General features: G+C 39.3%; 2 protein-coding genes across 3 annotated transcripts; one reads left to right on the top strand and one right to left on the bottom strand.

Annotated features, from left to right (window-relative positions):
• Positions 1 to 2735: 2735 nt before the first annotated feature.
• Brix1 (biogenesis of ribosomes BRX1) lies at positions 2736 to 12236 on the bottom strand. The gene is made up of 10 exons (XM_060380453.1): positions 12043 to 12236; positions 9944 to 10055; positions 8604 to 8647; positions 6818 to 6888; positions 6469 to 6518; positions 6301 to 6374; positions 6099 to 6149; positions 5867 to 5968; positions 3395 to 3523; positions 2736 to 3170 (listed from the first exon to the last, which is right to left on the bottom strand). The coding sequence occupies exons 1-10, from the start codon at positions 12190 to 12192 to the stop codon at positions 2901 to 2903; spliced, it is 1053 nt and encodes a 350-aa protein (XP_060236436.1). The 5' UTR covers positions 12193 to 12236; the 3' UTR covers positions 2736 to 2900.
• A 53-nt stretch (positions 12237 to 12289) lies between these two features.
• On the top strand, positions 12290 to 23225 carry Rad1 (RAD1 checkpoint DNA exonuclease). Of its 2 annotated transcripts, XM_060380455.1 has the most exons (7): positions 12290 to 12522; positions 12818 to 13072; positions 14337 to 14445; positions 15484 to 15742; positions 17635 to 17733; positions 18200 to 18377; positions 22775 to 23225. In XM_060380455.1, the coding sequence occupies exons 2-6, from the start codon at positions 12875 to 12877 to the stop codon at positions 18375 to 18377; spliced, it is 843 nt and encodes a 280-aa protein (XP_060236438.1). In that variant the 5' UTR covers positions 12290 to 12522; positions 12818 to 12874; the 3' UTR covers positions 22775 to 23225. The 2 variants fall into 2 exon arrangements, with proteins under 2 accessions (XP_060236438.1, XP_060236437.1); XM_060380454.1 differs by lacking the exon at positions 22775 to 23225 and having other exon boundaries at positions 12291 to 12522; positions 18200 to 18544.
• Positions 23226 to 23783: the final 558 nt, after the last annotated feature.

Raw genomic sequence — 23783 nt, 5'->3', positions numbered from 1 at the left:
AACAGGTAGCTTTACAGAAAGAGATGTGATTTGAGGAATAAAGACCTCAACAAGTTAACTCTTAATTTGAAATTATGACTGGAATAATGAAGGGGAAAAATACAACAGGAAAATTGTGAAACTAGAAATTCTGCCAAAACTTCACAATGCACACACATCTAAAGACATTTCATGTCTTTCAAAACTGACTTTTTACAGTACATAATTTGTTCATAACATATATTCTCTAAAGAACACTTCCTGAGCTGTTTAACACCCTTGTTGGTGTAATGTTCTTTTGGAATGTATACACCTTACACTTGTTCATTCAAATGCTGATTTCTCTCCCCCACTCTCTGGTTTCAATCACCTGTCTCAACTTTTCATAAACATGTCAAAATAAAACAACCAGACACAATTTTGAGTTATAGAGAGGAGGAGAGAGAGGAGCAGAAGCTGGGAGAGCAGAAGCCGAAGGAGAGGTCTTGGAACAAGGTGGAAAAATGAACCGGATCTAAGATACCACTAAAAGCAAGTATAATGTGGAAAATCTAAATGGTAGGAAACTATGCAGGCTTGGAGGTTTAGGATGGAGTAACTTTTGCCCAGCACTGTGTTCTAGGTTAACTAAATAAATCCTAGTCTCTGTATGGTGATTGGGTTAAACAGCTGTTTAGGATTAACCGCAGCTTTACTAAAAGATATATCAATAGTAAATATTAAAAATTTAATACAACAAATGGCGCCCAACATGGGGCTTTACTAAAAGATAGTAGTAAAAATTAAGTGCCAAATACAACACACCCTAGTCTCATTTTCATTCAACTGCCTAAATAACCAATGGCCATTTAGTCTTTTGTATTTAACCAGCTATGACCATGAGAAACTAGCCAGAAAAGTACTTCAGGTGAACCTCTGACCTGAATCACATAATTTAAATGACTTCAAGGAGTCTTATTTAAACTATCTCAAGAAAAGTAGTACCATTTAAAACACAATTCAACTGAATGTAGGTCTTCTGCAAGAGCAACCAGTGCTCTTAACCTCAAGCTATCTCTCCAGTCCCTACACAGGTTTCAAGTATGTGCTGGTTGAGGAAGATTGCCCTGTGGTCATGCCTAAGGATATTTTAATTGCTAACTGATGTAGGATATGTCCCCTGTAGGCGGTGCCATCCCTAAGCAGGTGGTTGGTAGGAAAAGCAGCAGAGCAAACTAGAAGCAAGCCAGTAATCTGTGTTCTTACTGGATCTCTGCTTCAGCTCCTGAGTTCAGATTGTGACCTTAGTCCCTGCCTTTATTTCCCTCAGTGATGAACCTGGAACTGTTTGGTCAGGGTGTTTATCACAGCAACAAGAAGCAAATGAGGACAAAACCCCCATAAACTAAGGAGCTGAAGAGATGGCTCAGACCTCTTCCAGAGGTCATAAGTTCAATTCCCAGCAACCACATGTTGGCTCAAAGCACCTATGAGATCCGGTGGCCTCTTCTGGCATATACAGGTATATATGCATATAACATTGTATACATAATAAATAATCTAAAAAACCAAAAATACATAAACTAGGGATTATATTTAAAACCAGTAACTACATAAAACTTTTAGAAGTAACACCCTACCACAGAAACATTAGTTCAATCCTCCCACCCCACACAATCCTAATCTCCCCTCAAAAATAGTCTTTTAAGTTTTTGTTTTTTTTTTTTTTTTTTCAACTGGCATTCACATTGGCAAGAGCACAATATAAATGTTCTGTCAGGCTAGGTACAATTTTGGACCTTACCAAATATCAGAAAACCTTATTGCTTAAAGACTTTGACCAGAGTTTTAACCCCAAGTGTTGTTCAGATTTCTGTACAGAAACATTTACCCTAGGCACCACACTAGAAAAACAATTGAAATAGCTTTGAAGGTATAAAATAGCTATGGCACAGACACTTGCTGTCCAGTTAGTAAGCATGCTGCAGCAGTGTAGAAGGGATGACAAACCATCTGATATCATCTAACATTATATATATGTGCGTGATTGATATATATATATATATATGCAGGTATCTCCTGTTTATCTCAACTACTTATCCCCATCATCATTGGAGGGTCAAGCTGCTGCCTTCCCTGTTGCTACTTCTCTCCAGATGCTCAAGTTGTCCACGCTCACGTTTTGCCCACATATTCACGGGAGGAAAAGCCTCCAGTATTCTCATACCCTAACTAGTCTTTTTCTTTCCCTACTTCTAAGTGAATAATCTATACTAATTGCTTCTAAGGTAAATTTGTGAATTTGTAAAATTTTAATAAAAAATTAAATTTGTAAAATTGCTTAGTTGTTTAGTTGGCTTTTATCCATGACTCTCCCCCCACCCCCAAACCCCGAGACAGGGTTTCCTAATGAACACTCAAGCTGGTCTACACAGGTCCACCTGCCTCTGCCTCCTAAGTGCTAGGATTAATGATGTGGGCCACCATGCCCAACTAGTTTAGTTGGTTTTTAAAACCTGAAAAAAGTGATCACAAGGCTTCATGAACTAGTGACCCCAGCAGAGAAACCTCAGTAAAATGACCTTTTACCTGCACCTGCCATCCAATCCACAAATTGCTCTCCAAAGTGCCTAACACCTTTGTAAGTAAGGAAGACCCAAGTCTGTTTGAATTTCAGGTTGACCAAACTAAAATTCTAACCAAAGAGTGCAGGCAAACTTTAACTGTTAAACATTCCTAACACTAAGTGGGCTCTGGAAAGAACAGAAAATTGCTGCTGAGTTTTGACAATGCTTTATTTAGAAAAAGACCAACACTGACTTAAGATTTTAGTTTTTTAAAATGGCACCCTAATTAGAGATAGCTAGTTCTGTATACTGAAAGTATTTACACATGGAATACAAAATAAATATACAGTAACTAAAAGACAGTTGTCCAGTGATTCACTTTGCACTCCCTCTGCTCATCTTCTGCTGCAACTTTCGATGCCTTTTGTAAATCCTTCTCTTTCTTGCTGTTAGATCAACTTTGGGCTCTGGTTTCACCCACTGTATTTCCACTGGTTTTTCCTCTGCTGGTATGACAAAAACATCTTCAGTGGGATCATGTGGGAGAATAGTCTTTGGTTCTTTCTTCCTCAGTTTCTGAACATCTTTGACTTGCTGTTTCTCTCTGTACTTTGCAGCTGTGATGGACCTCATGACACGCCGATGCTAGACACAAAAGAATAGTTGCTTTTGAAAAAGGCATTCTTTTATGTCCCTTCGCCCAAAAGTACAAAATATAAACAAACTAGTCATTTGCAGAACAAATTCAGTCATACAGGTGGTAAAGCAGTAATTACAAAATTATTTTGGCTAAAGAGTTGTAGTATCACAGACAAAAATAAAACAAAACAACCCAAACAGAAAAGAACCAACCAAAATACCCAGCTTACCATGTTTGGAGACTGGTAATGAGGATTTTCATATAAAGTTGGTCCTCCAAAGCTCCCCTGAAAAATCTTTATGAGATTTAAGACGAAACGAGGTCCTATTTCCACTAGAGCAGCATCTTCTTCTATAATCTTCAATAAAAAAGAAACATTTATTCTGGTTTGGCTATAATATTACCAAAAGGTAAAATAGCCACAACTTCATTACGAATGTGCTCTAAGAACTGATAAACCAAGCATAGCATACTTTTAATCTCAACAGTGGAGAAGCAGAGGCAGGTGGATCTACGCCTCACCTACATACTGAGTTCCAGGCCAGCCAGAGCTGCAAGAGGGACTTATCTCAAACAAAACAAAACAAATCCCCCAAAAACCCAGAATTAATAATTTTCAAACTAAGATATGGTAAGAACTTGGAAAATGGCAAATCACAATGCTTCCTAAAACCGGTTACTAGCTAAAGGACGTTATACAGAAAACATGTTTATTTTCCAGTGTTCGTGTGTGTGTGTGGGGGGGGGGGTATACATTTACTGGTGTATATGTGCATGCATGAAGACCAGATATCAACAAGTGTTGCTCCTCAAGAGGACACCCATGTGTTGCTTTGTTTACATTCATTTATATTGTACGTATGTTTCTTGGCACACATGCAGAAGCCAGAGAACTGACAGGAGCTAATTCTTTCCTTTCTACCACGTGTCACAGGAATCAAACTTAGGTTGCCAGGCTTAGTAATGAGCATTTACCAGCTGAGCCATCTCACCAGCCCCACTTTGCTTTATGAGATGGCCTGTCATTGGTACCTGGAACTTGCAGAATAAACTAGGCTGGCCAGCCAACAAGCCGCAGGGGGCTACCTGCCTCTACTTCTCCAGATCTAGGATTATAATAATGTGGCACTTATGCCTGTCTTCAGGCTTACTTTACCCCTCAGTGTTTTGTTGTTGTTGTTGTTTTTTAAACCTTGAAATCTGAATTTGTTTCATATCTTGAGTCTCACAAACCCTAACATTCTTTTTGTTTGTCTGTTGAGATAGGGTCTCTACATAGCCCAGGCTGTCCTGGAACTCACTATGTGGAACAGGCTGGTCCTGAACTTATAGGGATTTGCCTGACATTAACAATTTAATAGATCTACTCTCCGAAGTCAGGACATTTAACTGATACTGTAAAAAATCTTCTACAAACGTGTACACAGGAGGACCGTATTCATCACTTGCAGCTGCATGAAATCTTGTATTATTCCAAATTCCTGCTTAGAGATTTCTGAAATCCCCACTTCTGAATGAGTCATGCTATGACTCACCTAAAAGCTGTTACTATAGCAATTATGTTTTCCTAAGTCTTAACAGCCTCCTACCCTCTACCTGCTATATTCTAACCTTTCAGGAAGAGAAACAACGAACTGCCCTAACAGGCCTCAGAAAAAGCTGGAAGCCAATCAGCTCAGATTTCCAGTCTATTTTCTTTTTTCAAGTGAGTGTAGCGGCTTGTGAAAAATGTCTGTCACATCACTGACCACTACAAAAATAAGCAGAGATCACTTCAGGTGTGTGGCAGCAGACAGCCATTTGCCACACAGATTCAAAGGAGAAACGGACTTATTTAAAACAAAACAAAACAAAGTACATTTGCATTGTCAGCAATGCTTCATATCCCAATATATTTAAAACATAAATGTAAAGGGATGTTAACTCAGAACATGGCTGTTCTGTCAAGAGATCACATCCAAAGATCTTCTAGGTCTGTGTGATACAGCTGGAATGCAAAAATATTCCTTTAATCCAGGAGAAGCAAGCAGATCTGAGTTCAAGGCCAGCCTGGTATAGAGCAAATTTCAGCTCAAGAAAAGCTTAGCTCCAGGAGTGGTGGTACACACCTTTAATCCCAAAAAGAAAGTAACGTTATCTTGTAGAAGGAAGTGCACATCCATGTTTCAGGGTGATGTCTGATTTAGTGGCAGAAAAGTGACAAACCAGAGAAAGAATTGACAAAATAGGATACACCCAACCTCACTAGATGAGAGTGGAGAAGGAAGCTACTTAAGAGGCAATGCAGAAAGAGAAGCCTGGTTTTTACCCAGACAGTAATAGAGAGACACGATGCAGATAGAAAACTCAGGTGAAGGACAGAGTGAGCCAGAGTATGTTAAGGAGCCAGGAGATTAGAGCAGATGGCTAGAGTTAGTTTGAGGCCAAGCAGAGCAATTCAGAGGCTGAGAGAAAAGCAGGATTGAGTAAGTGAGCTGGGAGAGGTGTTTGAGCCAGAACAGCTCAGTTGAACTAGTCAGCTATGAGTACAATAAGAAAGGGTGAGCTTATCAAGCAGGAAGTCTCAGAGACAGAAAACATTCTAGGCCTAGTTTGGATTATACGGAGCTATAAGCTTCCAGGCCTAGGCCTAGGCCAAGACAACAACTGAACCAGGAGAGTAAAACTTCCTTTTACACATGAAAAGAATAGTAAAGCTAACCTGAAAGTTCCGAAACCATATCCTGTTATCCAGAATGGTGAATGTAAACACGTGGTCCACAAATGGCTGGCTCTTGGGATGATACCGTGGTGTACTAAAGATCTTGCAAAAAAATAAGTCTGTTAGTGCTTTTATTCAGGGCAGTGTGTGCTTTGAACTTAACAAGCAAGTTCAAAGGAAGACATTTGTCCATTATACAGTCCTAAAGATACTTTCTAGAAAAGGTATTTACCTGAATTAAGAGTTCTTTTAACAAAGCATAATGTGGTAATTCATCAAAGGCCTATAAATAAAAATACAAACACATTACATGAAATTAAGAGTACCTTCTTTAAAACTTTCTTATATTAACTAAATACATAAAAAACTTTATCTACTAAAAATCAACCACTCAGAGTAAGAAAATTAGACCACACACTGAATGAGAAACTTACAGGGTCGAAAGACAAAAGAGGACGAGAACCCTTCAGGCAGTTTCCAGTCATCTTTAGTTCAGCCAGGGTATGAACTAAAAGAATTGTAATCAAAAAGTTGAAATTTTTGACACAAATATCCCCAAACATTTCTAAAGTTTTCATTAAAAAATGTTAAGTCAAACTTACTGTTTTGAACCAAGAATTTGGCAGATGGCCCATGAGGTGAATTTGAAAGCCTGAAATAGATGAGGGAAGCTTTTTAAACAGATTAGAATGCACAATGCAGCAGGTCTTAAAAGTACATCTACAGTGTAAGATGGGATGTCTATAAGAAGCAAAAGGCTATAATGTAGGAAAACCCATGTCTGTAATATTCACTTTAAATGTTCTTTAGGGACTTCAAATACTCTGCAAGCAAAGGGCTTACTCTATTCCTCCCTTTTTACATAAAAAAAATATGATCCTGTTATAGAAGATGTAAAAAATAAATCCACTTAAACAGGCTCCACTCAATTCTATTAATATATTCTCTTACCACATATAGAGATCCTGTTTTTTCTTAGCTTCAAAGTAGATACACTTATTGCAGTTTTTCATTTCACAGACCTAAAAAAAAAAAAAAAAGTAGTAAATAAGCAGGGTTTCTCCAAAAAGATTTAAGCAAGGCCACTAAAAACAACCTGCGTATATTTAGCCACAGAATTTTATTTCCTCTCTGGCATTCTATCAAGGTAAATTTGATCTATGCAACTCTTTGGTAGAAGTATCCACTCAAATCCCTTTAGTCTATGGTTACAATGTATTTTGTTTACTGGCAGTGTATCACTCAGCCCAGGCTGGCCTTATCTTGATACTCTGCCACTTCCCAAGTGTTGGGATTACAGACCCCAACGGGCTAATATTTAGAGCAACTGGTGTCCTTGCTGTTACTGAAGATCTCCTCTGACCATAGTCCCATATACAACCTATAATGACTGGAAATACTACACTAGGCATAAAATATAGGATAATAAAACTGTATCACAAAATATAGCCCTAAGAAAACCAAAGCTAGCCTGATATCCTTTATTTTAATCATCAGCTTTTTAGGCTTTTCTTTTCTTTAATTCTATAAAATTTAAAATTTTATTTACACAGTCTTTCATGAATTAAGGGATAAGAAGAAAAAGTAAATTAAAAAAAAAAATATTTCAAAATGATTTAATCAATATCTTTATATATTTATTTATTTGTTTTTCGAGATAGGGTTTCTCTGTGTAGCCCCAGCTGTCCTGGACTCACTTTGTGGCCTGGCTGGCCTCAAACTCATAGACATCAGCTGCCTCTGCCTCCCAGAGTTCTGGAATTACAGATGTGTGCCACCATACCAGGCTTTAATCAACATCTTAAAAGATCTGTTTTGTTTTGTTTTTCTCTGTCCTGGAATTGCTCTGTAGACCAGGGTGGACTCAGATTCAAGAGATCTACATGCCTCTGCCTCAGCAGTGCTGGGATTAAAGGCAAGCAAAACCATGCCTAGCAACATGGTAAAGATTTAAAAACCATCCTTAAGAAACACAAAAGCATCCTAAGAATAAACTCCTATGTGATAGTAAACTCAAAGTACTTAAGATGTGAAACTTGTCAAGTTCATTTTCCTTTTTTTGTTTCTGTTATCTGTTTTTGTTGCTGTTTGTATTTTTTATTTTTAAAATATTTTCTGGGCCTTTGTACTTGCCTTCTCTCTACTGGAATGCTCTTCCATAGTTTTAAGTTTACCTTAAAACTATTTAGAAAATTTTGCTTTGAAACCCAAGCTTAGCACCTTCAACAGTACTTTGAAATTTTAACTGTTACCAGCATTTAGTACCTGGAGAACAAATTTTCCCTGCACATATAATAATGACACAGTAAAGTACTTTTTTTTACAACATCGGTTTTCTATACATTGCTAACATTTCGAAACTGTTTTATATACATTAGTTAACAATTCTTTTGAGTACCTACTATAAGTTTCACATAATTCTAGATAGCATGGAAGAAAAATAACTGACAAATTAGTGAAATAAAATTTGAATTATTCACAAAATGATTTTTAAAATTTATTTATTATATATACAATGTTCTGCCTGCATGTCAGAACAGGGCACCAGATTTCATTATAGATGGTTGAGAGGTACCACGTGGTTGTTGGGATTGAACTCATGACCTCTGGAAGAGGAGCCAGTTCTCTCGGCCTGAGCCATCTCTCCAGCCCCCACAAAATTATTTTTGCAAGTCACTAAATAACCTTTGTTAAATGAGTGATCTTTAGAGTTGATAAAATATTTGTAATTAATTACCTCATTTATCACAAATAATTTATCTTTACGATCCATTTTAGTATCTGTAAAAAAAAAAAGAGAAAGCAAGTATTTAGATTTCAAGACTACTTGACTTTGAGTACATTTGCTATCTAGATGATTATTTTTACAGTAGAGATTTTTAAGACTGATTAGAACTAAAAACATTCAACCTCTTCATTCCTTTTAACATAAACTAAACAAGTCACAGGCAGATAGCACAGTGCATTCTTGCCACTGTATTGGAGACTGGAATCCAGGGAAAACACAGCCAGGCAAGCACTCTACCTAGCCCTCCTTACTTCCACGTCACCTGGCTCAAAACTGAAACTTTTTTTTTTTAATTTTTTAAGATTGGGTTTCATATAGTTCAAGCTAACTTCAAAGCACCTATGTAAATTTAGGATGACTTTCAATTCTTCATCCTCCTGCCACAATCTCCGCATCACTGAGATTCCTGTGCATCACTATGCCCAGCTTTTAAAACTAAAACAAGACTATACAGACCAAGATAGCCTTGAACTCAAGAGATCAGCCTCCCAAATGCTGGGGCTAAAGGTGTGTGCCATCACAACTAACCAAAACTTAAACATCCCAGGAAACAGCTACACACAGCCATGACAAATGTCAATCTTAAAAGCAGCCACTTTTCGCTAGCCTGTAAGGCAGAATACTGTTAAGCCACGGGTGGCGGCACATACTTAGGTAGTCCCAATACCAGGCTGAAGCAAGCAGATCTTTATGAGTTCAGGCTAGCCAAGGCTACATAGCAAGACCTTGTCTCAAAAAGAAAGAAAGAAAAAAAAAAGTTTTTAAATGTTCAGAAAGCAATTTTGCCAGTCCTTACTCAAGATCTTACCCTTCTTCTGAACATAGGAAGCCACTGTAATTAAAGCATCCTTAGACTTTTAGAAAACACTTCTATATTTACATGTTTTAAAAAGTAAAGGAAATGTGAATTTTTGTCAATAATTTATTACAAAACGTTAAATTTCTTTAAAAATGTGGTACTTGAAAGAATGAACGTTTGAAATGCTATGTGTGTGTGTTCATCATTCCAGGGGTCAACCTCGGTACTTTTCCTCAGGTGCAGCTCACCTTGTTTTTGAGACAGAGTCCCTAAACTGTCCTAGAGCTTGCCCAACTAGGCTGGCTTACCAGCATGCCCACAGCATACCACCACACCCAGCTCCTTTACACAGTTCTGAGAACTAAACTCAGGTCCTCTACTTCACTGATTGAGCCTCACTTCCAATCCTTGTACTTTCTTTACCTGACAAGGCTTCACAAACAAGAATTATGTAAATTAGGCAAGTTTCTACATACAGATATTAAAGTACCTGCTTTAGAATGAGGCATCAACATTCTTAAGTCTTGCATTAAGTGTCTTGTTCTGAAATTTATTCCTCTGGAAGAAAAGATGAGGATCCGCTCCTTATTCTTCCATTTGCCCTAAAGGGGGAAAAAAGTTAGGTGATTTTAACATCCTCTGCTGGTGTTTTTGAGACTTTTTTAAAGTTTCCAGAACTAGGTATGGTAGTATACTTTGTACCCCAGCTGGTGAGGCTGAAGCAGGAGGATAACTTGAACCCAGGAATTTAAGGCTATCCTGGGAACATAGTGAACCATCTATAACAAAGAAACATTGAAGCAAACCACCTTCCAACACCCCTCACTACCATTAGAATTCTTAGCACCTTTCATTTTTTAAATTTTTATTCTCTCCATTAAAGTCCACTATGCTTATTTCCAGTTTTAACTATGTGCAGAAAGGTAAATCTCTCTAGCCCTACTAACACATGTATTAGAATAATGCTTCAAATTCAACTACATAATATTAAGCTTTACCATACTTAAATCTAGCAAATCTCCTTACAAATATTCTTTCTTCTCTCTTCCTTCCATCTTTCTGCCATTATTTCAGCTCCTAGGACTCTGAATATCCCATTTGCCCTTAGTCTCTTATATAGATATCATAGGCACTACTAACTACTGCTGGAACCTCTTTACAGCAATTTGTAAATCTTACACACTCTCCTTACTTAAACCCCTAACCTGGTTATCAGCTGCAAAGATCTTGAACGCCTGGCTTTCCCAGACAGAATCACTTCCGACAGTTATCCAACTAGCACCAATTTAATCTTTTAAAAGCACTGTCCAAGTCAGGATTTTACCCTCAGGGGTTTCCAAAGTTCAAAATGACATATACACTCTTTGGTTGGATTCTAACGTACATTTCCACTGTTTACAACACCAGTGTCCAACATTGGACCTGAACATACTCAGCCAACTAGACCCTACCTTTTAGATTGTGTCCATCTCCCCACTTAATGCCTTTTTTTCATTCTCTCTTTGAATATCAAAACTGAACCCTTTCTTTGAAATCCAGCTCAAAAGCTAAGTAAGTCTTCAAGTTTCCTTACCATCCTAAAAGTAATCTTTATCTCCTTAATTCCAACTAACTTTCAGAGTGTGATTCAGATTGCAGATCCCAACACATTTCTGCTCAGCTATTACAGGTGGGGAGGAGGGCACTAACATTTATTGAAAACCTATATGGCCATTTTATTTTTTTTTCCCCAAGAGTTACTTCTATCCTTTCAGAAATGAGTATAAGATTTAAGTGTTAATTAAAACTGGGCTACAATTTACACTCACCTTTCACATTTCCTTTCTACTTACTAAGTACCAGAGTACTACAGTAAGCATAGGGGACAATTATTAACAAGTCTAAGGCAAAATTCCTTCCATTAATACACCTTAAGGAGTTTTCAGATGACTGAACGTAACTCTTAACAAGAATCTATCTGCCTTTTGAATAAACACGAAATTTTCTATAAAGCTTTCTTTCTAAACTCCAGTATTTCTGGAAGAAGTCCTGATCATCATCTCCAAGATGCCAAGGCCAGGGAAGCTCACCTTGGTATAGTGCGTTGAACTGTTGAACATGGATAAAACTAATGGTCTAGTCTAGTTATATTATTATAAGTATTATTCCTTGAATTAAAGGTCCAGCCAAACAAGTTAGGAGTCACAGGACAGTAACGTTAAAGGCTTGGCAAACAAACTTCGATATCCCTATTGGATACCAGCCCATATAGCAGATATGGAATATTATAGATACCTCCAAAACAGATGGGGTTAGGGGGAAAGGAAAAGAAAAAGCACGGCCCTGGGAAGGCTGGAGAAGAGTAACTGAAAGACAGCATACTATAACCGAATACTCCGTTAAATCACCTCCCTGTGAGCTGGTTAAGGGTTTAGGGATCGCTGTCTCCACGAAGGTGGCCACCTACACGAAAATTAAACGTATATATTGTCCAGTTCAGTCCAGGGGACCCCTAAACTCATGACCTTGTAAAGCTTTGGCTGTAATCACTTCAGTAGCCCAAAGGCGAGTTACGAAGCCGACCCTAACTCTTAGATCTGAGCCTTTTACCTTGCAAACGGGCCCTGGAATACGATCTCTATCTTCTTCCTCCACTTCTTTCGCCACAGTTGCTGGCTGCCCAGCCACTTTCTGGCTCCTTTTCGGCTTCTTTGCCTGGACCTCCAAGCCACCACGCCGCTTCCTTTTGGTTGCCGCCATCTTGCCTGGACGCGTTAGCTAAGCCCGCACTTCCTGTTCTGCCTCTCGCTCCTCCTTCCGATCTCTATGGTAGCTCGCGCTGGGTACTGGATTAGTCATCCAGCTCCTAGGCGCCTTCTTCCGGTCTCTTGGTAGACTATCTAGGCCCGCGGCGGCTCGGTGGTGACGGTGGCGGGAGCTGTTTGCCGGGCTTGGTGGCCTCGGGACGCTCAGGGTGTCCTTGCTGGGCTGGGCAGGAAAGAGCCTTGAGGGTCGGACACCACCTCAAAGGCAGGGGCCCGGCACCCGGGCTCCCCTCAGTGGCCACGCCGCTGTGCAGCGAACGGGCTGGTGAGCTGGGTGACCGGCGGGGCGGCCGCCGCGAGTTCTAGACAGGCCAGGTTGGAGGCGCCCGGCCTGCGTGCCCATTTACCCTGTGGAAATGCGTGCCAATTAGAACTGCCCTGCGAATTGCATTTTTTCCCCTTATGGAAGACAAGGAAACCGCAGTTTTGGGACAGGGAGATAAGACATTTCCCAAAAGCTGAAGACCATTCAGGGGCAGAAGTGGTCAACCGATTTCGGCTCGGGTTGAGGTCCCCAGCCTTGTCGGCACTGATGCGAGGTTTGTTGTTCCGTCTCTCAGGTTCTCAGAGATCTTCCGGAAGAGGAGCCTCCCTCTCTCCGGTGCAGGGGACCACCCATGCCTCTCCTAACCCAGCACGTTGAGCACGAGGACGAACCGTACTGCTTGGTGGCCAGCCTTGACAACGTTAGGAATCTGTCCACTGTCCTGAAAGCCATTCATTTCAAAGATCACGCCACGTGTTTTGCTACTAAAAATGGAATCAAGGTTACAGTGGAAAATGCAAAGTGTGTGCAAGCAAATGCCTTTATTCAGGTATGGGGCAGAGGAGACACTTTTAAGCATTCCCGAGTTAATGAATTTGGAAGGACTTACTTGACAGAACTCAAGTTAGAGAATAAAATGTCATTACTTGTGTTTTTTTTTTTTTCTTTCTTGCCGACAAATATTTCCCATCTTGTGTTACACGCATAATAATTCCTAGTGATAATTTATTAATGAGACACTCTTCTCATTATTTACCTCTTTAATCTTAAATACAGGCACATTTATAATCCTATCATAAGTGGCAGCTGCAACAGATGTAATTTTCAACAGTCTTAAAACTGAGTTTAGATGAGAACCCAAAAATATTTGTCACTCTTTACACTGTAATTATCATTGTGCACGTTTTAGTTTTTCCTCTTACTGGCTGTAATAGCATGTTTAGCCCATGAGACAGAGTCTAACATATAACCCTGGTTACCTGGAACTTGCTTCATAGAGCAGATTGGCTTCAAGTTCTTTGGGATCCACCCACCTCTGCCTTGTATTGAAGTACTGGATCAAAGCCCTGCACTGTCACCTACAACTATAATTATTATTACAAAGTATTTGTATAGCTCATATGGATCTCAACATTTAGTTTTTATTTTTGAATTGTGTATAGAATGATCTCACAAATGGAGGAATAAATAAAACATGGTTTCTGCAAAAGAAGTTGAAAATGGTTATCATGCATGCATCATTGTCCTATTTTTAAGTGACTAGCTTTAACTGTTGGTCACAAGGACGGAGTCAGGGTAAGCTCACCTGGGTGGTAGGTTCAGATCCAGAAATGAAGATGAAGTACTCTGGGGAGGGCATCTTTGTATCTGTGGCTCGTTACTTTTATGTATATGAGTGTTTTTCCTGCATAAATGTTTGCAAAAGGTATGTGCCTGGTTCCTACAAACTCCAGAAGAGCATGTTGGAGTCTGTGGAAATGGTTTCAGGTGCTTGTGAGTCACCACGTGGGTACTCGGAATCAAACCCGGGTCTTCTGGAGGGGTAGCCAGTGTTCCTAACTGCCGAGCCATCTCTCCAGTCTCTCTCATTCTCCTTCAGGAGCTTCTAAATGGGGCCTAACAGTGTTACACCTTTAACAAACCATGGAGTAGTCTTCTAGTGGGTAATGGTTGAAAAATTAACATGTTTTAGTTGGGAATGAGAAAGTATTCTCATGGAGTTGATGCAGCATTGTTAACTTTTTAAGCCTAAAGTGAAATATAAAATCATATGTGAATTTTCATTCTATTTTTTCATGTTTACCTTTTCATAGGCTGAAGTGTTTCAAGAATTTATCATTCAAGAGGACTCTGTTACGTTTCGAATTAACTTAACTATCCTTTTAGACTGTTTATCTATTTTTGGATCAAGTCCTACACCAGGTGAACTTTATTATTAGCTATTGTTATTATGACATAAAAGTCATTATTGTGGTTAGAAAATACAGGGAGGTTTCTAGAAAAAAAATTTGAGACAAGAGTTCATGTATTCCAGACTAGCCTTGAACTCAGCTGTGTAGCTGAAGATGACCTTGAACTTCTCATCCTTCTGCCTTTACCTGTTAAGCAATGAGATTATAGGCCCACCTATATGAGATTATGCAACCACCTGTAGTTTTATGTGGTGTCTGGAACTAGCACTTAGTACTGTCAGCTGAGCTACATGCCCAGGCCAGCCAATGCTTTTTTAGAAAACTCATTACTAAGGGAAGGACTCTTGAGGTCCCACCCCTGGTGGAGAAGCTTTTGGCAGTTGATGGCTGCCAGCAAAGGGAAAAATCAAATTTTTTGTAACAAGTTGAGTCCTAGGGACAAAACCTGAATTTGAGTCCCAGGTCCAGTGGTAGGAGGAGAAAACCCACTCCCAAAAGTTGTTCTATGACATCTATGGGCATGCCTTGGGGTGTGTACACTCCCACTCACAACCATCATGCACATACTACAGTAAATATGTTTTTAATTTTGCATTTTCTAATGCAGTGTTCCCCACTTGGTTTTCCTAACAATGTGATTTTTTTTTTTTTTCTGCATTTCTTACTGGCTGTAACCAGTAGGAAAGAGCCAGAATATTTTATATTCCTCCTCTATAGGGATTTGAGATATTAAATTACATCACCAGTAGCTATCCTTTATTGCTACCATTTGATTTAAAATAATACTGTATCTCAGTAGGAGACATTGTATTAAGATGAATAAGCATTTTCTGAGGCATGTTTAACAAGTGGGAAAACATTTCAGCAGTTCACTTTTGCTCTGATTCCCAGTTTCCTTGCAGTTACTGGAATTAGGAGTCTTTGAAGAGACATGCATGGTAGAAGCTTGGCAGGATAAATTATTCTCAAGACAGTATGTGTGTCATTTGGAGGGAAAGCTAAACCCAGAGCCACAGAGTTCAGCCCCACCTGACTTCTTTCCTTGCAGGGACTTTAACTGCACTTCGGATGTGTTACCAAGGTTATGGTCACCCTTTGATGCTGTTTCTAGAAGAAGGGGGAGTGGTGACAGTCTGCAAGATTAACACTCAGGAACCTGAAGACACTCTGGATTTTGATTTCTGTAGCACCAATGTTATGAGTAAAATTATCCTGCAGTCAGAGGGGCTCCGTGAAGCATTTTCTGAGTTGGACATGACAAGTGATGTCTTACAGATCACCGTGTCCCCCAACAAACCCTATTTCAGGTACATGAGTACAGTTACCATTAATGTGTTCTGCTATGTATGGGTACACTCAACATTTGCTTGAGTCGAAGGATTTTTTTTTTAACCCATCCTAAAAATTGTGGGAGCATTTGATTATTTCATAATTTTACAACTCCAAGATAGGAAACTTGGGACATATGAAAAGTAAGCCACAAGTACACATCCATCTTAATACTGGTTAAGAACACCTTACAATCAAGGTGGAGGAAAAAAATGTGAAATCAGCAGAGAATGAACAAAATTGCAAACCATTCAGAACTATAATACTCATAGGAACTTGGAAAATAGTACTGGAGTACAATGAGGTGAACTTCATTGGGCCAGGCTTTTCTGTTTGGTTTGGGTTCTCTCTCTCTCTCTCTCTCTCTCTCTCTTTTTACTAGAATTACTTTATAGAACTTAAAAGTTTTAAAGATACCAAAAGAAAAAAAGACTTAAGTTTTAGGATTTTTTTGGTTTTGGCAAGCTTTTTCTCGTGATTAGGTAAAACTTTCACTCATGTTATGTCAAAAAGTTAACCAAAATGGAAAGTACTGACGTGCCAATTAATCCTTTAAAACACATGTCAGAGGCTTCTCTTCCAAATCAGCTCTCAGAAGTAACTAGATGGGGCCTGTAGCTTCTGTTTTCAGAACAGCAAACAATTTGGTGTGTGGATGTGTTAAAATCCGAAGTTCATATGGCCCTGGGGGAGAAATGCTGTAAGAGGAAAGCATAACTTAACTGACATGCATAGTTGCATGTCTGGTTCAGCTCTATAAGCTAGGAATAGGACCCTTACAGTTGATTTAAGTCAAGTCTTTCATTATGCACAGTACTCTGAGATACATTTCTAGATTTAAAGATAAGGAAAGTTAACTCATTATTATACAACTGTACAGAGTATATATTGAATACTCTAACGTGAGATTTTCTTCAGAGCTGTTTCTAGACTGGAGAAATTGTTCAAGAAATTAAGAGCATATACTGCTCTTTCAGAGGACCCGTTCGATTCCCAACACCATGTCAGGCAACTCACAACTGCCTGTAACTTCAGCTCCGAAGTGATCTGGAGCAACTGGACTCTAATCACAGACACACACACAAACATGCACAGACACATGCATACATACACATATGCTTGTATACATGTGTACACACATGAATCAAAGTAGAGAGTAAAATGCTGTGTAAGCTTGTTACTAAATATTCTCTGTGCCCACAGCATCCTGTGGGAAACTTCATTATGATGCTTGGTGGAGTGTACATTACTGTGTGTGGTAGTGCATGCCAGTAGTCTCAACATTTGGAGGTGGAAGCAAGAGAATTGAGAACAAGAGCAATCTGAACTGTACAGACAGCTCTAGACCAGCTTGCTGATACCCAAGCAGTCAGGTTTTCTATTTGTTTTATGTATTTACATTTATATACATATAATGTGTATTTTTATATTTTAAAGTATACGCACACATATATACAACATATGTTGTGTGTGGTCTGTGTGTATGTGGCAGGTACTGGTGCCCTGTGTTCACATATGAAGCCAGAAAAGGACATTGGGTATTTTCCTCTATTGTTCTCCATCTTATTGCCTTGAATCACAAGCACCCTATTTTGATTAAGCAGGTGGATAATGGGTTCCACAGACCTGCCAGTCTCCATCCCTGAGTGATAGGATTACAGGCATACATGGTCATACCTACCTTTCATGTGAGTTGTTGGGATTTGAACTCAGATCCTGAGGCCTGCTCTGCAAATGCATTTACCTGCTGAACCATCTTCCCAGCCCCTAGAACTAGGTTTTTAATATGTCATTTCTTAAGGCAGCATGGATTCTAACATTGCTTATTATTGAACCTATTAGTAAATGAATTACTTATTTCCAATTATAGGTTATCTACTTTTGGAAATGCAGGAAGCTCCCACCTTGACTATCCTAAAGATTCTGACTTGATGGAAGCATTTCACTGTAATGAGACCCAGATCAACAGGTCAGTTCTTAATATGAAGGTTGCATTGTTGGTAAAGATGAAGTACCAGATTTCCATTTAAAAACAAAATAGGTCTGAAGCTGGGTGCAGTGGCATACACCTGTAATCCCAGCACTCTGGTTGGCTGAGGCAGGTGGATCTCTGTGAGTTCAAAGCTAGCCTGGTCTGCAAAGTGAGTCCAGGACAACCAAGGCTATACAGAGAAACTCTGTCTCAAATAAAACCAAAGAGAGAAACAGATCATTTTTAATGTTACAAAATGTATCACATTACCAAAGATAGATGGTTGGGCACTTAATTTGTTTGGGGATATTGGGTTGTAATCACAGTGGATAAAGCAAGAGAAGACTAGCACATTGGTTAAGTGTTTGTGCTCAGTTACTCCTGGCTAGCTTTTGTCCTTTACTTGGTTTTGTATGCATTGAATGAAGTGGATCCAAATAAGTTTTTATTTCTTCTCCTACAGATACAAACTTTCTTTACTGAAGCCCTCTACAAAGGCGTTAGCTTTATCTTGTAAAGTGTCTATTCGGACAGATAATCGAGGATTCCTCTCATTACAGTACATGATTAGAAATGAAGATGGGCAAATATGTTTTGTGGAATATTACTGCTGCCCCGATGAAGAAGTTCCTGAGTCTTGAGTAATTCACTGTGAATATTTGTATTTATATTTGTGTTCTCACTCTGCGTAATCTTCATGATTTCATATAAGATATATGTGTATTGAGATGCATGGAGAAGACAGGAGTAGGGTCCCATTTTCTAAATAGTTTTATTTTGTGAATAAATATTTTCATATAGCCATAAATTATCTGGCTTATTTCACTGTTCCTGTGACTGTCTTACTTTTGGGGTTATGGATGGAGGATTTATTCATTTTATGTGTATCTTTGTTTTTGCCTACCTTGGGTGTATATGCACCACGTGTGCCTGGTGCCTTTAGAATTCTGAAGAGGGCATTTAATGCCCTAGAACGGCAACTAAAGATGGTTATGAGTCACTATGTGGGTTCTGGAAACCAAACCCCAGTCCTCTGCATGAGCAGAAAATGCTCTTAACCTCTGAGGCTGTCCAGCATCCCCTTCTCCATGACTATCTATAGAAATTGTGGGAATCACTGACTCAAGGAGAATAGTTTTCTCCACTTAAGCAGACCAAGAATCTATGCAAAATTGGATGGAGCCATATCTAACGTGTTCTTTTATTTATATGTTAGTATGAATTCCAGAGACTAGATCTTGAAGCTGAATGGTTCACCATCACACCAATGTCAGAATCATCTAGAAACCTGTCAGAAACTTGGTGGTAGGAACAGCAATGCTTATTTCATCGAGCTTCCTCCAGAAAATTCTGAGTTTTCTGAGCTTGTCAAAGTTTGGGACAACAGTTGAGCCACTGAAAGAATATTCTTGATTTTTTTTTTTAGCATTCACTTGCATTTTTTAATTTTATTTAATTTTTATTTTTTTCAAGAGAGGGTTACTCTGTGTAGCTCTGGTTGGCCTCAAACTCACCATATCTGCCTGCCTCTGCCTTCCAAGTGCTGGGATTAAAGATGGGCTGACACCGCCCAGCTCACCTGCATTATTTTTACATGTGACTTCACAAGAATGTTTTCAATTGAGGTATCACCATGCCAATTTGAGCAATGCTTTCTATGCTTTATTAAATTATTTATTTGGGCTTGGGATATTTTGTTTTGTTTTGTTTTGACACAGGATCTCTCTATACAGCCCTGGCTGTCTCAGAACTTACTATGTAGACCAGGCTGGCCTCAAACTTACAGAGATCCACCTGCCTCTGATTCCTGAGTGATGGTATTAAAAGTATATGCCACCATACCTAGCTCTATGGTTTATTTATTTATTTAGGGTTTTTTGTTTTTTCTTTCAAGACAGGGTTTCTCTGTTTAGCCTTGGCTGTCCTGTTTTGTCTTGTAGACCAGGGTGGCCTTGAACTAAAAGAGATCCACCTGACTCTGCCTCTCTGAGTGCTAGGATTACAGGCATGTGCCACTACACCCTGCTTATGGCCTTTAGAGAAAACAAGTTGCAGAATACCATGTACAAAGTCTTCAGGGTTACAGAAATCTTGTTCTCAGAGCTGTTTAATGCAGTAACCACCTGGTACCTTCTGTTTGCCTACATAAGCTTCTTGTCCAAATCAAAACCTGCCATTAAGTATTTTTGTATGTTCCTGGGTAATTTTTACTAAAATAGTTCTTGTGGCATATCGATTCTTTTGCCATTAACAAAATGTAACACTAAAATAAGATAAGCCTTCTAAGAAGAAAAAAATACAAGACTAAAATGAAGTTTCTGACTCTTTACTGCGCCACTGTTAGGGTTCAGGAATAGCCGCACACTGACTATTCAGACACCAGATTCAGACTGATGGGAGTTTATTGAACACTGAACAAAAACTGACTGATCGGGACCATAATCTGGACTTGCTAGCCAGACTATGATGATGGACTTTTTTCTTTTTCTCAGGCAGGTTTTTACACAAAACACCGTAACCTGGTAACAACCAGGTAATCAGGTATAAGAAGTGGGGATGGAAGGGTGGGGAGGGGAGAAAGCATTACATCATTTTGGCTAGCTAAACCAATTTTTTTTTCCAAGTGTACTGTGTTGCATCTAGATAGCTAGACAAAGCACTTTAAGCTGATTGACTGGGATTTAGGAAAGCTCTTTGGTACTTTACAACTTTCTTTGACTCAAGAAGAACATGCATGCATCATCTATTGTTTTATTCTAAGTAGCAAGTATTGAAATACTGAATTGTATCCTGGTTTCAGGCATGTAGGCCTGAGAACTTGAACTTTAATTTCATCTTATGATCAAAATGGAGACTTGGAGGCAAAATACCTTCTGATATGTTAACGGCGACAGCAGGTGTTAACACAGGAGCTACAGTGATGCTAAGAACTAAAATAGGTGTCAACAGAGGGGCTATTGAGTTTAAGCAGATTACAACAATAAGTAATGATTTATGTAGACAGGCACTGATGGTTTTGGAGTATGGTATTTTATCATGGGAAAATTCTATTGCATGATTCATTTAGCATTCCTAAAATTATCTGTTTATTCCAGTATTATAATTCCTGTCCCCAAGTAAAAGTGCCTAAGACTACTGATAGTTGAAAATTATTTGGTGATATACATAAAAAGTTGAGGGTACTTTTGGAATGTCCTACCCTAAAATAGCACACAGCACTTCAGGAAGCTGTTTTAGAGAGAAATGAAGCAAGTGGCTAAGGCCTGGACTAGGCATTCTTAGCAGTTTAGAGTGGGACTCTTTCAGAACAATACAGACGGCCAGGGACATGGCTCTGGGGGTGAAGGTGCCACCCATGCAAGCTTGATGACTTTCGTTCAGTCTTTAGGACCTGGAGAAGAAGCGGGATGCAGTGATGTGTATGTGTAATCCTAGCTCTATAGGGCAACATGGGAGGTGAATAGATCAGCTAAAAAAGTCTGTGGTCCAGCTAGTGTGGTGCATGCAGCACAACAAAAGAAAAGACCTGACTCAGCAGAAGGTAGGACGACAGACCAAACTCCTGAAAAGTCCTTGGACCTTCACTTGAGCATATACATTCATTTTACTCCTTTTTTTTTTCTTTTTTACTACTTTTTTTTAAAGGATAGACTCCTTCCCTTCCTATCACCACATTTCTTATTCCATGTCACCTGAAATAATAATTCTGGGGGTTGAGCAAAGGTCGGGCAAGTGCGAAGCCACTGATCTTGATCCTCACTGTCCAGTGTAACTTTTAGACATGTCGGTTATATGCACCTAAGCACATTCTTTGATACTGTAGCAGTCCCTCTGGGGACTAGGCTGTGATCTAGTTAGAAATGTTAGTACTTGAGCATCCACATCTTCATGGACAGGGGGTTGATAATCTTTGAAACAGCTTTTCCTTGTGAAATGAGTGGCTTATTGATCAGTGTAAAATAGTTGTAGATCTCCTTGGTAACACTTAAGAAATTCAGGATTGTAAACTGACTAAAATAATTCAGAGAAGTTCATTATCCTCCCTGAAAAAGAAGAGTCCTGTTAGGGCTGTGGCCCATCCATGTAGGGATGGTGCTGATGTCTGGTTCCTAAATAGTCTTCCTGCTATTATATTCTGAGAAGTTTTGGTTGCTGTCACTCATTAGGCTGGAACACTATTGTCTAGTCTCTGATCAAGTAGGACTTATTTGAAGGGTGGATGGATGTTTAAAATCGTAAGTGGGACTCAGTCGGCTTATGGACAAGTTGCAGAAACTTTGCTAACGCTGCTTAAATGGCTCCATATGGTACAATTTGATTTGGGTTTGAATTTCTTCTAACTTAAAATAGAGATCATAAGAAAATAGCTTATACCCATATACCCATAAATGCCAGTGTGCTAATTCTAAAGAGTTGTGTAGCTCAGGCCCATTAGCAACAGTAAGCATTTGTCTATAGCCTGATTAGTACTTGGATGGGAGAAATATCAAGACTTTACCTGTGTGATTCCAGTTTCCGGTTCCCAACAGATTAAAGTAGCTTGGTACTTATGTAGTTTTCCAAAGAAAATGTCATTTTAAATTAGGTCATGCTTTACTCAACATTTCTACTGTTTCTTCACAAAGTTATCTTTTTTCCATTGTATGGTTTTGGCATCTTTGTCCCTAAGTGTGTGAGTTTATTTCTCAGTCTTTGATTCCATTCCACTGATATACCAGACTGTTTTTATGCCAGTACTATGCAGTTTTTATTTCTGTTGCTCCTATAGTACAGCTTGAGATCAGGAATGGAGATAGCTCCAAAAGATCTTTTATTGTACAGGATTGTTTTAGCTATTCTGGGTTTTTTGTTTTTCCATATGAAGTTGAAAATTTTTCTTTCAAGGTTTGTAAAGAATTGTATTGGAATTTTGATGGGAATGGCACTGAATCTATACATTGCTTTTAGTAGGAAGGCCGTTTTCACTATTAATCCTACTGAGCCATGAGCATGGGAAATCTTTTCATCTTTTGTTATCTTCTTCAATTTCTTTCTTCAGAGCGCAGAGAGTCTTTTGAAAGAAGGGGATGGGGTAGAAGGACCTGGAGGGAGCAGGAGCTTCAGAAGGAGACCAACAAAGCCAAATATCTGGGTCCAGGGTGCCTGAAGAGACTGATGCAGCAAGGACCATGCACAGAGAAGACCTGGACCCCCTGCTCAGATGTAGCCCATTGGCAGCTCAGTCTCCATGTGGGTTCCCTAGTAAGGGGAGCAGTGACTGTCTCTGACATGAACTTGGTTGTCTGCTCTTTGATCACTTCTCCCTGGCGATTCAGCCTTGCCAGGCCACAGAGGAAGAGGATCCAGGCAGTCCTGATGAGACTTAATAAGGTAGGATCAGATGGCAAGGAAGGAGGACTTCCCCTTTCAATGGACTAGGGCAAGGGGATAGGGGAGAAGGGGAAGGAGAGTGGGACCAGGAGGAGATGAGTGAGGGGAGTACAACTGGGATATAAAATGAATAAATTGTAAAAAAAAAAAAAAAAAAACAAAGTTCACAAAGCAGTAAAATTACTCTTAAGTTATTACCACAGTGGATTCATGCCTATCTGTTTGTCAAATCCATAAACTAGTGTGTGGAAGTGGAAATGACTCATCCAAACCTGCCAAAGTCAGTCAGGATTTCTGGATATGAGGAGGACCCCCATCTCCAGGCAGGACGAAAATTAGCAATGACAAGCTGAGTAACCCTTAAACAAGCAATGACAGAAAGAAGAATCGTGGATGTACCTGGGGACAGTGATTTCGAGGGCCAGACTAAAGCATTCCAGGGAGAAAGCTGATAGCAGGCTGGAGAAAGCCTACTGGTCTGTGGGCTAGCCTTGAGATGAAATGGTAAATTTGTGCTCTGGCCACAACCAAATACTGCTTGTTACTTCCTGTCACTTAGGGATTGTGTGAGTTTTGGATTTTACATGTTAAACAAATAATTTCTTGAATAAAGAACCAACATATAGTTATAAGTGCTAAGTGATAAGATAGTGAGACATTGGGTTTCCCAAAAAGTC

This window comes from Meriones unguiculatus, chromosome 3, assembly GCF_030254825.1.
Source record: "Meriones unguiculatus strain TT.TT164.6M chromosome 3, Bangor_MerUng_6.1, whole genome shotgun sequence".
Classification (NCBI taxonomy): domain Eukaryota; kingdom Metazoa; phylum Chordata; class Mammalia; order Rodentia; family Muridae; genus Meriones; species Meriones unguiculatus.
The sequence above is the reverse complement of the archived record's forward strand: the minus strand, read 5'-3'. Positions and strand labels throughout refer to the sequence as shown.